At 53.7% G+C, this 11,475-nt stretch overlaps 2 protein-coding genes across 2 annotated transcripts in view; both read left to right on the top strand.

Annotated features, from left to right (window-relative positions):
• Positions 1-11,475, top strand: part of HOXB3 (homeobox B3) — a 52,834-nt gene that overhangs the window by 10,173 nt on the left and 31,186 nt on the right. The window lies entirely within an intron of this gene.
• HOXB5 (homeobox B5) lies at positions 426-2,882 on the top strand. The gene is made up of 2 exons (XM_024742514.1): positions 426-987; positions 1,668-2,882. The coding sequence occupies exons 1-2, from the start codon at positions 426-428 to the stop codon at positions 1,913-1,915; spliced, it is 810 nt and encodes a 269-aa protein (XP_024598282.1). The 3' UTR covers positions 1,916-2,882.

The raw sequence follows: 11,475 nt of genomic DNA, 5'->3' as shown, positions 1-11,475 counted from the left end.
CCGGCAGGGAGGCAGCTGTCGCCGCCATGGCTGTCTGCGGCCCGCGCTCCCGCCGTTCGCCGGGAGGTGGCGCGCTCTGCTCAGAGGCCGCCGCCAACCTTCTCCCTGTTTCTCCCCCTTCTCCTTTTTCCCCCTCTCTCGGAGGCTCGCATTGAATCGGCCCTAACGATTCTCGGATCGTCATTATTTGTAACCATAGAGCATGAATTACCTCTTGAGGTCATCAGCGAGAATTTACGACTGGTCAACAAAAGCACGTGATTCCCTAACGCCCCCCCACCCCCCTTCCACCCCCCCATACTTGGCCGCGTACATAGCAAAACGAAGTACAGTGCATCGCTATAATTCATTAATACATCATAAATCGTGAAGCACAGGGTTATAACGACCACGATCCACAAATCAAGCCCTCCAAAATCACCCAAATGAGCTCGTACTTTGTAAACTCCTTCTCGGGGCGTTATCCAAATGGCCCGGACTATCAGTTGCTAAATTATGGCAGTGGCAGCTCTCTGAGCGGCTCTTACAGGGATCCCGCTGCCATGCACACCGGCTCTTACGGCTACAATTACAATGGGATGGACCTCAGCGTCAACCGCTCCTCGGCCTCCTCCAGCCACTTTGGGGCGGTGGGCGAGAGCTCGCGCGCCTTCCCTGCGCCCTCCCAGGAGCCCCGCTTCAGGCAAGCGGCGTCGAGCTGCTCCCTGTCCTCGCCCGAGTCCCTGCCCTGCACCAACGGCGACAGCCACGGCGCCAAGCCCTCTGCTTCGTCCCCCTCCAACCAGGCGACCCCGGCCAGCTCCAGCGCCAATTTCACCGAAATAGACGAGGCCAGCGTGTCCTCGGAGCCCGAGGAAGCGGCGAGCCAGCTAAGCAGCCCAAGCCTAGCTCGGGCGCAGCCAGAGCCCATGGCCACCTCCACAGCCGCGCCCGAGGGGCAGACTCCGCAGATATTCCCCTGGATGAGGAAGCTTCACATCAGCCATGGTAATTCTCGCTCTCGCTCCCCTTTTTGTCTTCTCGGCTTTCCTTCTCCGCGTTTGGGGGGGGGGGGCGGCGGCGAGGAGAACTTGGCTTTTCCTCAAATATAGATTTCTTTCCTCCAGAGGGGAAGAAGTCTCTAAGAGGGTCCTCACAGCTCAGCTCGGGGGGACAGAGCCAAAGAAGGTCTTTAGCTGGGGGTTTGGAGAGGAGTATTTTTAATAATTTGTTCCCAGATTCGCCTTAGGTTTTATTTGCCCAGTTTGAACTAGCTTTAGGATGAAGGATGAGGTTTATGTAACGTGGGGAAGGGTCTTGCTTTGCCCCCGAAATTTTGAGACTGTTTCTAGCAGAGGAGGGGCGAGCAGTAAAACGAGCCTTCCAGGGCAAAAGTGCAACCGTTCTCCTCCCTCCCGGGGTGAGCGACCGCCTGAGCCCAGCGAAGGGTGAGGCACAGGGAGGGAGCAAGAGACAAAGCCGGGCGCATTCGCTGCCAGCAGAAGTGGGGGCTGCAGGAGAAAGGGGTGCAGAAAGAGAGCTCGGATGCGGGCATCTGGAGTGGGGAGAATTGGAGCTGCGGTGAGCTGGGTGCCGGGGACGCCTGGGTCCTGCTCCACGCCCCCCTCCCACCCAGGGCCCCCTCCCTTAACCGGAATAACGCTGCCTCGCTGCTCTGTCTGCTCCAGATATGACCGGGCCGGACGGGAAAAGGGCCCGGACCGCTTATACCCGCTACCAGACCCTAGAGCTGGAGAAGGAGTTCCACTTCAACCGCTACCTGACGCGGCGGCGGCGCATCGAGATCGCCCACGCGCTCTGCCTGTCCGAGCGCCAGATCAAGATCTGGTTCCAGAACCGGCGCATGAAGTGGAAGAAAGACAACAAACTGAAAAGTATGAGCCTGGCTACAGCCGGCAGCGCCTTCCAGCCCTGAGCCCGCCGGGAGGAGCCCCGGGCGGCCCAAGAGCCCGTGCTGCTCCCAGCCCTGGCCCCTCCAAGCCTCCCCGCGCTGCCGCTGCCCGCTGGGGACCGGTTCCCACGAGCCTGCCTCGCCCGGGCCTTGTGCTACGATTTTTCGTTTGGTCTTAAGTCTTCCTGTGGCTCCCTCTCTCTTGGACTGGTTAATCTTGTTATTATTGTAATAATAATGATAATTATTATTTTCCCACCATGCTCCCCACTCCCTTCTGCTCACCCCAAATCCGCCAGTGTTTCTGAACGTTCGTGTCTGTGGTTGCACTCCTTCCCCCAGGACAAAAAGAAACTCGCATGTTTAATGTGAACTTTCCCCTCCCCATCTGTGTTCTTCTAACTTATTTATAAAAGGATGATCGCTGTATTTTGAGTTTCAGCTAGAAACTTCTCTAAAAGGGGCAGCAGTTGAGGTAGGATAGTGCTGCAGCGCCGGGCCCAGCTGAGCTGGCCTCGGAGACCGGAGTCCATGACTGTGTCTCATTCCACCTTCCTCTTCCTCCTCCCTCCCCACTTCCAGGCCCAAGTCTCCCAAGACTTGGTCCTGGGGTGGGAGGGGACCGGGGAGGACCAAAGGGGTGATGTTGAGAAGAGGGCCGGTAAATACTGAGATTTAAGTTCCTGCCGCCTGGGTAGGCCCCACAAGGCCTGGTCTTGGAGCATCCGGAAACAAAAATAACCCTCAGTGTAAAATGTCTTGTGTATTTCTCTGTGAATTCATGGGTCTGGCATAGAGGGCCCAGAGCTTGTAAATATGGGGATAGTCTGGGTCAGACCTATCCTCTCCTCCCTACCCATTTCACTTCCAAGACCATTTGTAGTAAGCAAGTGGATGCTGTGCTACATGTGAAATCTGTCTTTGCCGGGCAGGCCTGTCTCAGTGATTCGCTTTTGGTATTTGTTTGTAGCTTTCCTTGAAGTCAAATAAATGTTTCCCCTCCTCCACTGCCCTTCCACTTGTCTTTTCTCTGGGACCTGCCTCTCCCATCACCGGGCACACCCTAGACCATTCTTGATAGATCTGGGGTGTAGGGAAGGGAAAGCAGGCTGCTTACCAGCAGCCCCTCTCAACCACCTATGGCTCTGCTTGGTCAGCGGTACTTGGGCCAGGGGACAGGCTTTCATGCCCTGGGGACCGAGAGACCCAGGAACCCCACATGAGCCTGGGGCAAGGGGCAAGGGGCAAGGCTGGGGCGAAAAGCAAGCCTTTGCTGAGCTGGACTCCACCCTGGCTTTCCACCAGCTGGCCAAAAATTCTCTGGAAACCTCTTAGCGGAAAGTAATCTGGGCCTAAGTCCTGAGCAGGAGGCTCCTGGCCTTTTGGCGGTGATACAGGCCTGCCCAGCGCCACTGTCCCCTGGTCCAAATCCCAATTCAGCTCTGCCACCCACTAAGGCCAAAAAAACAAACAAACAAAAAAATCAGCTCAATTTCAAAGGTTTCCTCTCACCCTCAGTCTTCTCTACACTTATATCAAGGGCTTCCTCTCTCCAGGGGCCCAACTGACCTGCCCTCTTGATTAGGAGCTGGGGTCCCTCCTGGAAGACCCTTGGTTCCCCCATCAACTGGACTGGCTCAGGGCCAGGGGCCAGTCCTCCTCCATCCAAGTCAGCCTCCACCCTGAGCACAAGAGTCAAGTCTGGACACTTACCCGGTCAATCCCTTCCAGCTTGGCCCAACTTCTTACAGGACTTGTGGGGGGAGGGGAGCTGGTGAGGAGGCAGCTGAGGGTCTTGGTGGCTCTACTGGGCCTTCCTTCCCCCTTCCCCCTTGACTTTGTCCCCCTTTGCCCATAGCAAACTATCCCAAAAGTCGCTATGACATTTAGATGTCAAATGGATAGGGGTTTTATCTTGAAGTTACATCGTAAAAATCGCGGAGAAGTCAGACAGATACCCCTCACTGGCTCGAGAAAGTCACGTGAGGTCCATAAAGTTAGTTTTATGGTTTTGGGGAGTTGACACCGCGCGGTATATTTCACATTCTCCAGAATGTTAAGTGACACTTTAACTGCTCGCAGTGGTGGGGAAGGGGGCAGAGGTAGGTGAGCGCTCTCCCAGCCCAGAAGGCGGTGGTGTGGCAGCAGCCCAGGCCCAGCTCTCCCACAGTAAGTCGCTTCCAGTTTTTGCTTTTCCCCTCGCAATTGTGGGGCTTGGAACTGGGGGAAGGAAACCTTGCCTCCGGCAGGACTGTGGGATGATAAGTGGGGGAAATTTAGCCTGATTTTGCACCAAGTTCTGACCAGCTGGGTGTCTGAAGTGGGGCACTCGGTCCGTTCAATAAGGCCTTTGCAGTCCGGGGTGCCTGGTTTTATTTGCCGGAGTGTCTGAGTCTTTGTGGGGAAAAAGCTTGCGTGGGTTCCTTCAGTGCACTTGGAAATTTAGGGGGCAAGAAGGAGGGGTGTTTACTGCTGAAGGGAGGGCCCCGTGTGTGTGTGTGTGGGGGGGCCCTTCACTACTGGGTATCTTCAGACAGACATCTCTCCACCCCCAGGAAAGGAACTTTATGACATTCATTTGTCAGGGGTGTGTGGGAGCGAGCCGCCGGGCACTTTTATCTGAATACATCTGAGCTGAGAAAAAGTCCGGGGAAGGCTAACTCAGCTGCTGTGGGCTGCCTTGCACTGGGACACTCTCTGGCTTTTAGATCTTTGAACCCCGTGAAAGGGGGTACCCCTGGTTCTCTATGGTCTCATTAGGGCTATCAGGGATGGGGAGCATGGCTCATTTGCACCCAACTTCAGCCTTTTGGTCCCAGGCCAACCTTCTGGCTTGGCTTTATATAGGGTCCTGAGGTCCAAGCAGGGAGCAGACAGAGGGAGAATTTCCCTCAAATTCCTGGCCAGGAGTTGGGGGGAGGGGAGAGCTTCTTTTTTTATCTGGAGGATGTAGGTGTTTAAGTAGATCCCTGGAAATCCCTCCAAAAATAAAACTTGCTGACGAACACATAGCCCCAACTGTCAGGAGAATAAAAAGGGACTTAGGAGCTGGGAGAGAAAATTGGAAAGGTGCTCTTTTCCTCTCCTCTCCTCTCCTTTCTCCTTCTTCTCTCCCTACCAGAGCCTAGAGGCCCCTTTGTTTTGTGGCACCACAAACCAGAAGGATTTTATTATTTGACTCCCTGGGGCCCATTATTTTCTAAGGATAAGTCGCCCTCCTTCTAAAAACTGGAGGTCTCTTCCTCACCAAACTGACCTCCCAATTTTAAGACCCATGGGGGGTCAACCACCCTGTCACTCCTGCTTATGCCAGCCCACCCTCTCTGGATTTAGCTCATCAGTTCCCATTGTCCCTGGAATTGGTCATGTGGCATCTTAAGGGGCTTCTGATCTTTGGGACAAGGAGAGGGTCACAAGATTCTCCCCATTTCACATTAAAGAACATCTGCACGCTCTCCTAATTTCCTCTCTCTCCTGCAGCTGCTCTCTATTCCCTGAGCTCTGCATTCCCTGCCCAGGCCTGATTTACAGGAGACCTTTCACAGGCTTTGAGTGCAAAGAGGACAGAGGGCTTGGGGTCCTCACCTTACTGTGAAGACACATCTCCCCCGAAACGATGGGGCATTTGTATCCCATGGAAAGGAGACTCTGGTCAGTTCCCAAAGGATGTCGAGCACCATTTAAAATACCAATAAATTTTGGAGGCATAACTTCCACAGGATTCCACTCTGGACAAGGCAAATGAGTTGAATGAGATGCAAAGGAAGAGTGCAGTGGGCACAGAATCTGACCTGGGGTCTCCCGGGAAACCCCACTCCTATTGTGCCCCTGGTCTCACTCTGATGCCACCAGCCACCCTCTCTCAGAAACCCCAGACCACCAGGACTGCCACTAAAGATTTTTTGGCCCCCTCCCACATCAGTCCTGCAAACTCTGATATAGAATATCTGGGGCCAGCGGCCCAGGGACATCTGCTGAGCATATCTAGAGAGATTTTCCGGAGTGGTGAAGAGCAGCTCTAGCCGGGGTGCCCACTTCTGCTGCAACAGCCAGAACTCTTGAAGGGTGTCCTCCGGCTCTGAGCAGATCCTGTCTGGAGAAGGCCCCACCCTAGCTGGGCTTTCCTCTTCCCCACTTCAGGTTTTCTGGGCAACTGTCTCCCCTGAACCCCAGCAAGGACGTGTTAGGGGAGAGGATGAGAGTTTTCCAATGGTTTCTGGTGCAAAGGAACTCTCTCTGCCCCAGACCTGTGTCCTCCTCTCCAGTCTTCCTCAAGACGTTCTCAGGGAAAGCTGTTCCTCTCTCTCCTCTCCCATCTGATTCCCCTCCCCAGCTGGGTCCAGGGCCCAACTCTCTGAGCTGCAGGCCAGAACCCACTAGCCAAATCCTCATGCCCATCCATTGGCACCCTCCACCTGGGCAGGGCAGAGGAGGTCAGCAGCGGGAGGGTAAGGCTACATTTTCCCTTTTCCCTCTGGGGCCAGCTTGACCACCGCTCAATGGACAATTTAATTTTGTTTTGTTTTATTTGGTTATTTTTTGGGTTTGGTTTTTTGTTTTGTTTCTCCGAGGCTTCGGGGTAGGAGGAAGTATAAAGAAATGTAAACAGGAAAGCCAGCCGGGCCTGGAGTTCCAAGCGCCCATATTTCATCGGCTTCCTCTCGGTAACTGCAACAGGGACACTTAACTCTTCCCTGGCTGTGAGACGTATTCTCTGGGGTTTGGGGGGGCAGGGTATGGGGGCAGGATCCACGTGGAGGCTCCTCTCTTGGGCTGGTTCCTTTATCCTTGGGGTTTGGATGCTGAGGTGGAAGCCAAGGATTCAGAGCAAGGGAGAAGTGAACCGTTCAGCACAGTCCCCCAGACTCAGTCCCTTTCGGGACAGAGCAGAAACCCATGCCTGCATGGGTTTCCCAGCTTGGGGACCAACCCGGCCAACCAAGGAGAATGGGGCTTAGCAAGAACCTTTCCCCTCTTTTAGCGGAGAGCCCACGGGTCACTGTTTCCATTTTTTGGAGTTTCTCAGAGTAATCGGATTTCGAGGCTGGGATCTGCCCACAGCGGGATTTATCGATTGCTGCAGCGCTGTTACACATCCATACTAATTAACCCAGACACCGCCTGGAAACCGAGCTGCTTGGGGTGGGGGAGGGGAGAAATGGGGGCCCTAAAGAGAATGGACATTTCTCGGTAAGCCGTGCCCCGGGTTTCAGATTGGAGAATCGCTCCCCTCAAGAAACACGTGTCTTCCCCAAGCTCCATGTCCCTCGACTTCGCAGCAAGAAGGGTAAGCCTGACTTACTCTCCACAGTCGGACTCCACACACAAGTCTCCTCCGGGGTGGAATTAGACACCTCCCAGGCCCAACACTTCCTTGTCAGAGTTAGTTTGCCCCAGCACTCGGATGGATGTATCCTCTGGTGGTTGTTCCCAGCACGACCTTCCTAGAGGGGTTAACACCCCCTCCCCACCTTCCTTTCAACTTCCCCAAGGTAGAAGCTTTTTATGGTTTTCTGGCTTGTTTTTAGTGTTTGTTGGTGATGGTAGTGATGTCTTTCCCCTTCCTCCTACCCCTCCCTCCAAAAAGTGATTAAAACCTGTTAAAGGATTTAATTAAGAGAGTTAAATGAAAAGGAAGGAGGCGCAAATGAGTTTGGGGAAAAAACCCACACCAAAAGCTATTCTCAACGATTAAATCGCCATTTTAACAATATAATGGAGTTTGCATCCTGAAAGGGGAAATCAACGCTCATATCTCATCAATAATTCATAGAGTCCGGGATCACGCAGAGGTCAGCAGACAGGGCCGGAGCGCCGGCCTACTTGGGGCTCCGAGCCGCTGCCGCATACATTACGTGCCGCTGGCCGCACCGCCGCCACCTCCATCGCTCCCGGCCGGGCTGGGGGCAGGCCCACAGGTTTAGATCGATTTTTCCCCTCCTTTTGGCGAATTGATTGAGACCCAGATTTCGGGCTCCAAGAGGAAGTGGGGGATTTAGGAGACCGGAGAGGATTGGACTTCGGGCAGTTCTGGACCTGTCGGACCCCGAATATCAGCACCTTTATAACTTTTAATCCCTTTTTCTCCCTCTTCTTTCTCCTTTCTCTATGATTTAGGCGTCCTCTGTCCTGTCTTTTCTCTCCCTAAATCTCGTCTTTGCATCTTCTAGCTTTTCCTCCTTAGCTGCACAGCCATGCTCTGGTCTTTCTCTCCGAGTGGATTCGGGCTGAGCCCCCATAGCTGCGGCCTCGCTGCAGCCTCTGAGCGCGGCGGCTGACTTTGGCTGCAGCGATCCGTGACCTCGGAGCCCAGTGGGGTAGGGACGAATGTGTCTAGAGAGGAAAGGTACTTCCCAGGCCCGAACACCGCTTGCCTAGCCAAGAGATGACCCAGGAGGGCCAGGTGGAGAGGAGGGGATTCAGCCTGAAAAGAAGCGTTTAGGGGAGCCGAAGGGGGAAAGTCCCTGCATGTGGGAACATCTCCTCTTTGGGGCTTGGAGACACGATGGAGCATAATCCCTGTATATCAGAGCTTCTGCTTGTTCCAGTCTCTTTTTCTCTCTGTGTGTCTCTCTAACTCTCTCTTTTCTGTTTTCCGACCCCCAAGGGCCCCAAGGAAAGGAGGAACAAAATCCTTCTCTACGAGAAGTGGGGGCTTGGGAAGCGATATTTGGGAGCAAAGGAAACCGAAACGGCGCAGGTCGCCGCGCGGCCGCTGCGCTGGCCGAGAGGCAGAGGCTGAGGCTGTAACGTCCCCGAGCTGCCAGTAGAGTCCGCCTTAGACCAAGTTCACAGCCAGGCTGGAGCCTGCAAGGCGCCAGCGAGCGGCCGCGCAAGGTGGCCCCGGGCCCGCTGGGCCTCGCAAAGCCTGGACGCTGAGCTCTCTCTCCAGCCTTTTGGGGGCCTATGGCCCCCTCCTCTCCCAAGGAACACTTGCTCCAAGCTGTCTCCACTTTTCACCCCAGAAACACCCTTCTCCAGTTCAGCCCATTCTATGGCTTCCCATATGTCCCCACTCCTGTCAACGGCAACTGCGGCCCCATTCTGGGGGACAAGAATGGAGAGGGGTGGGTCGTCAAAAGCTCTTCCAGGCATCTAAACATGAGAGAACGGTGAAAATGCGGGAAGTGGTGAAAAAAGCCGGAAGTGGAGTCAGCATCTTTTCCCGAGGAGGAGTTATTGAATAATCGAAAGACTGACTCCTCTTCTCCAGGCCTAAGGCCCTTAGTGGGGGCGGGGGAGGAAGGGCAGGGAAGACGTTTTGCGTTTGGGTTTCTGCAGCCGCCGCAGCAGAATGAGACCCTGGGCCGTGAGGCCAGTGTTATTGCCGGAGGGGTCGCGAAGTTGGAGGGTCAAAAGTTTACAGCGTGCGTGAGCCGGCCGCAGCGGCGTCTAGCGGCTGGGGCGGGGTGGAAGAGGGAAGGAGGCAGTGTGTGTGTGTGAAGAGAGAAGAAAGCGAGCAAGGGATGCTCGAGGTAAGGAAGACTTGTGGGCTCGGGGAGTGCGGGAGCGGAACTGGAGAGGGGAGAGGCAGATCTGGGGAAGGAGAAACTGAGGGAGGAAGAAACCCTTCTCCCCAGACTGGCTCTGGTGGGGTGGGGAGCTGCACAAAAGAAAGCGCTCTGGGCATGGCCAATCCTCTGCGCAATTTTCTCTCCCAAAGACAACCTTTGAGTCACCATATAAAATTTAATGAAAACCTACCCAGCCGCACACATTTTAAAACTCCAATTACCCACACGTCCTTGCAGGACGTTTGGTGGGGCCAAAGAAGTCTTCCAAGGTGAAGACCTGACTCCAACCCACATCAGCCCCACTAGGCTTCCCCTAAAGGGGCCAAACAGCTGGATCCCCCAGCTCCTCCTCCCTCCAGGCAGGCCTGTTTTTTCAGGGATTACCCCCAGACGGGGTCCAGGCAGTTGGAGTCCAGTAACCATGGGCCAGGACTGGACGGAGTTTAAAAACTCCCATTCCTCTTTCCCGATTGCTTGGGTTTAAGCACTTGGATATTGAAAGAAGGTTAGCTTGTTAATTCTCTCACTCTCTCCCAAACCTACACTTGTATGTTTTACCAGAATCCCTCTCTTCCTAGTTCAAGGAGGGAGGGGAAATGAAAAGGAAAAATACTGGATGGACTCACAGAGATCTTTTTAACTGGCAACCTTAAATGAACCTTGAATCCGTGCATTAAGCTTAGCTCATAAGTAAAATGCTTAGAGAGACTAATTATAACACCAGGGCATATGCTTATTTGGGGTCTTTAAGTGACTGTTTGTTGCCTTATGAGATGTCATCATATTCTCTTCTAAGTATTTAATATAGGAGGTACTCTCTGGGTGTTTGTCCCGCCAGAAAAAAAGATGACCTGGGAGTTTTTATAAAGATGCATTTTGAAATATGGCCAGAAGAGACCACAGTTTAATGTCAAATTTCAAATCAATTTGACCCCAATTTTTTAAAAAAATTAAACCAGTTGGGTGTGGGTCCTCATTTCTATTTGGCCTTCAGGCAAGTTTTTCTGGGGAGTCAGGCCATAGGGAATTCCTAGAGTCCGGAGGAGGTAGAGGTCAAAACCTGAACTGGAGAATCTATCTCTTTCTGTTCCTCCTCAGTCTCTTTTCCCTCCATTCCAGGACAGTATGTTAGCAAGTTGATAGTTTTGTGGAATAGACTGGAGCAGCCCAAGGTCCTGGGCTGGAGGGGCCTCAGAATGAGAAGGAGTCCTCTGCCATCCCAGGCCAAGCTGGGTACGTTGGGATGCTCTCTTCCGGCCTCCCCGCACTAGGGAGATACCCCCTTGCAGACACTCCCCGTAGACTTGAACTGGGTGGAGGGGAGTCACCTGATCTACTTCTGCTGGTTCCTTGGAGGCTGGAGAAAGGGGGAAATGTGTTGCTGGCCCATCACCTATTTCTGATCCTGGAGGGACAAACCAAAGAAAATCTCTTGAGTATTTTTAACACCTCTCTGATTTCCTCCTCAATTGTGGTGATGCTGGGGGTAGACAAAGGAGTTACTGTACAGATGAAAAGTAGTTTTAAATAAAAATGCAGATGGGGAGGATACTGTTTGATTTTTAAAGGACAATTAAAGCCTCTGAAAGCCAATGCCCCAGCTTTGACCAGTGCAGTCCAGCCCTTCTCTCAGGATTCTATCTTCCCCAAACATGCTGGCCTGTGAAACCAAATCTCAGCACCAGGAGGTAGAGGGGTCATTCCTGGGGCCCTGGAGCCTCTAAAGTTTTGGCAGAAATGGGGGTCTCTCTGGCATTGAGGGGTAGAACAAAGCAGATGGAGTGTGCAGTTGGGTGGGAATACAGGCCTTGTCAGTGCAGCCATTTATAGGGGAGGAAGGAGGGAAGGGGGCTCTGGCTGAGGCCTGCTCTCTGGGACCCAGATCCCCACATTTCCACTTCTCCAGGTGCCAGCCTCCATCACAGGCCGCAAAGGGAACCCCCGCAGAGTTCTACCCTTTCCCTCTTGGCCCCCGAACGAGAGCTGACAAAAAATATAGGAATGATGGAATATCAAAGAAGAGGCGGGGCCGGGCTGGGTTCTATCCGAATGGGACTTTTTGGGGTTGGG

Source organism: Neophocaena asiaeorientalis, unplaced genomic scaffold (genome assembly GCF_003031525.2).
Source record: "Neophocaena asiaeorientalis asiaeorientalis breed wild unplaced genomic scaffold, Neophocaena_asiaeorientalis_V1.1 scaffold1, whole genome shotgun sequence".
Taxonomy (NCBI): Eukaryota; Metazoa; Chordata; class Mammalia; order Artiodactyla; family Phocoenidae; genus Neophocaena; species Neophocaena asiaeorientalis.
The sequence above is the reverse complement of the archived record's forward strand: the minus strand, read 5'-3'. Positions and strand labels throughout refer to the sequence as shown.

Bases quoted from the DNA above. Each gene is read 5' to 3' on its own strand.
- HOXB5 (XM_024742514.1), top strand. From the start codon at position 426: ATGAGCTCGTACTTTGTAAACTCCTTCTCGGGGCGTTATCCAAATGGC. The intron at 988-1,667 runs GTAATTCTCGCT...TGTCTGCTCCAG, and splicing joins GAAGCTTCACATCAGCCATG to ATATGACCGGGCCGGACGGG.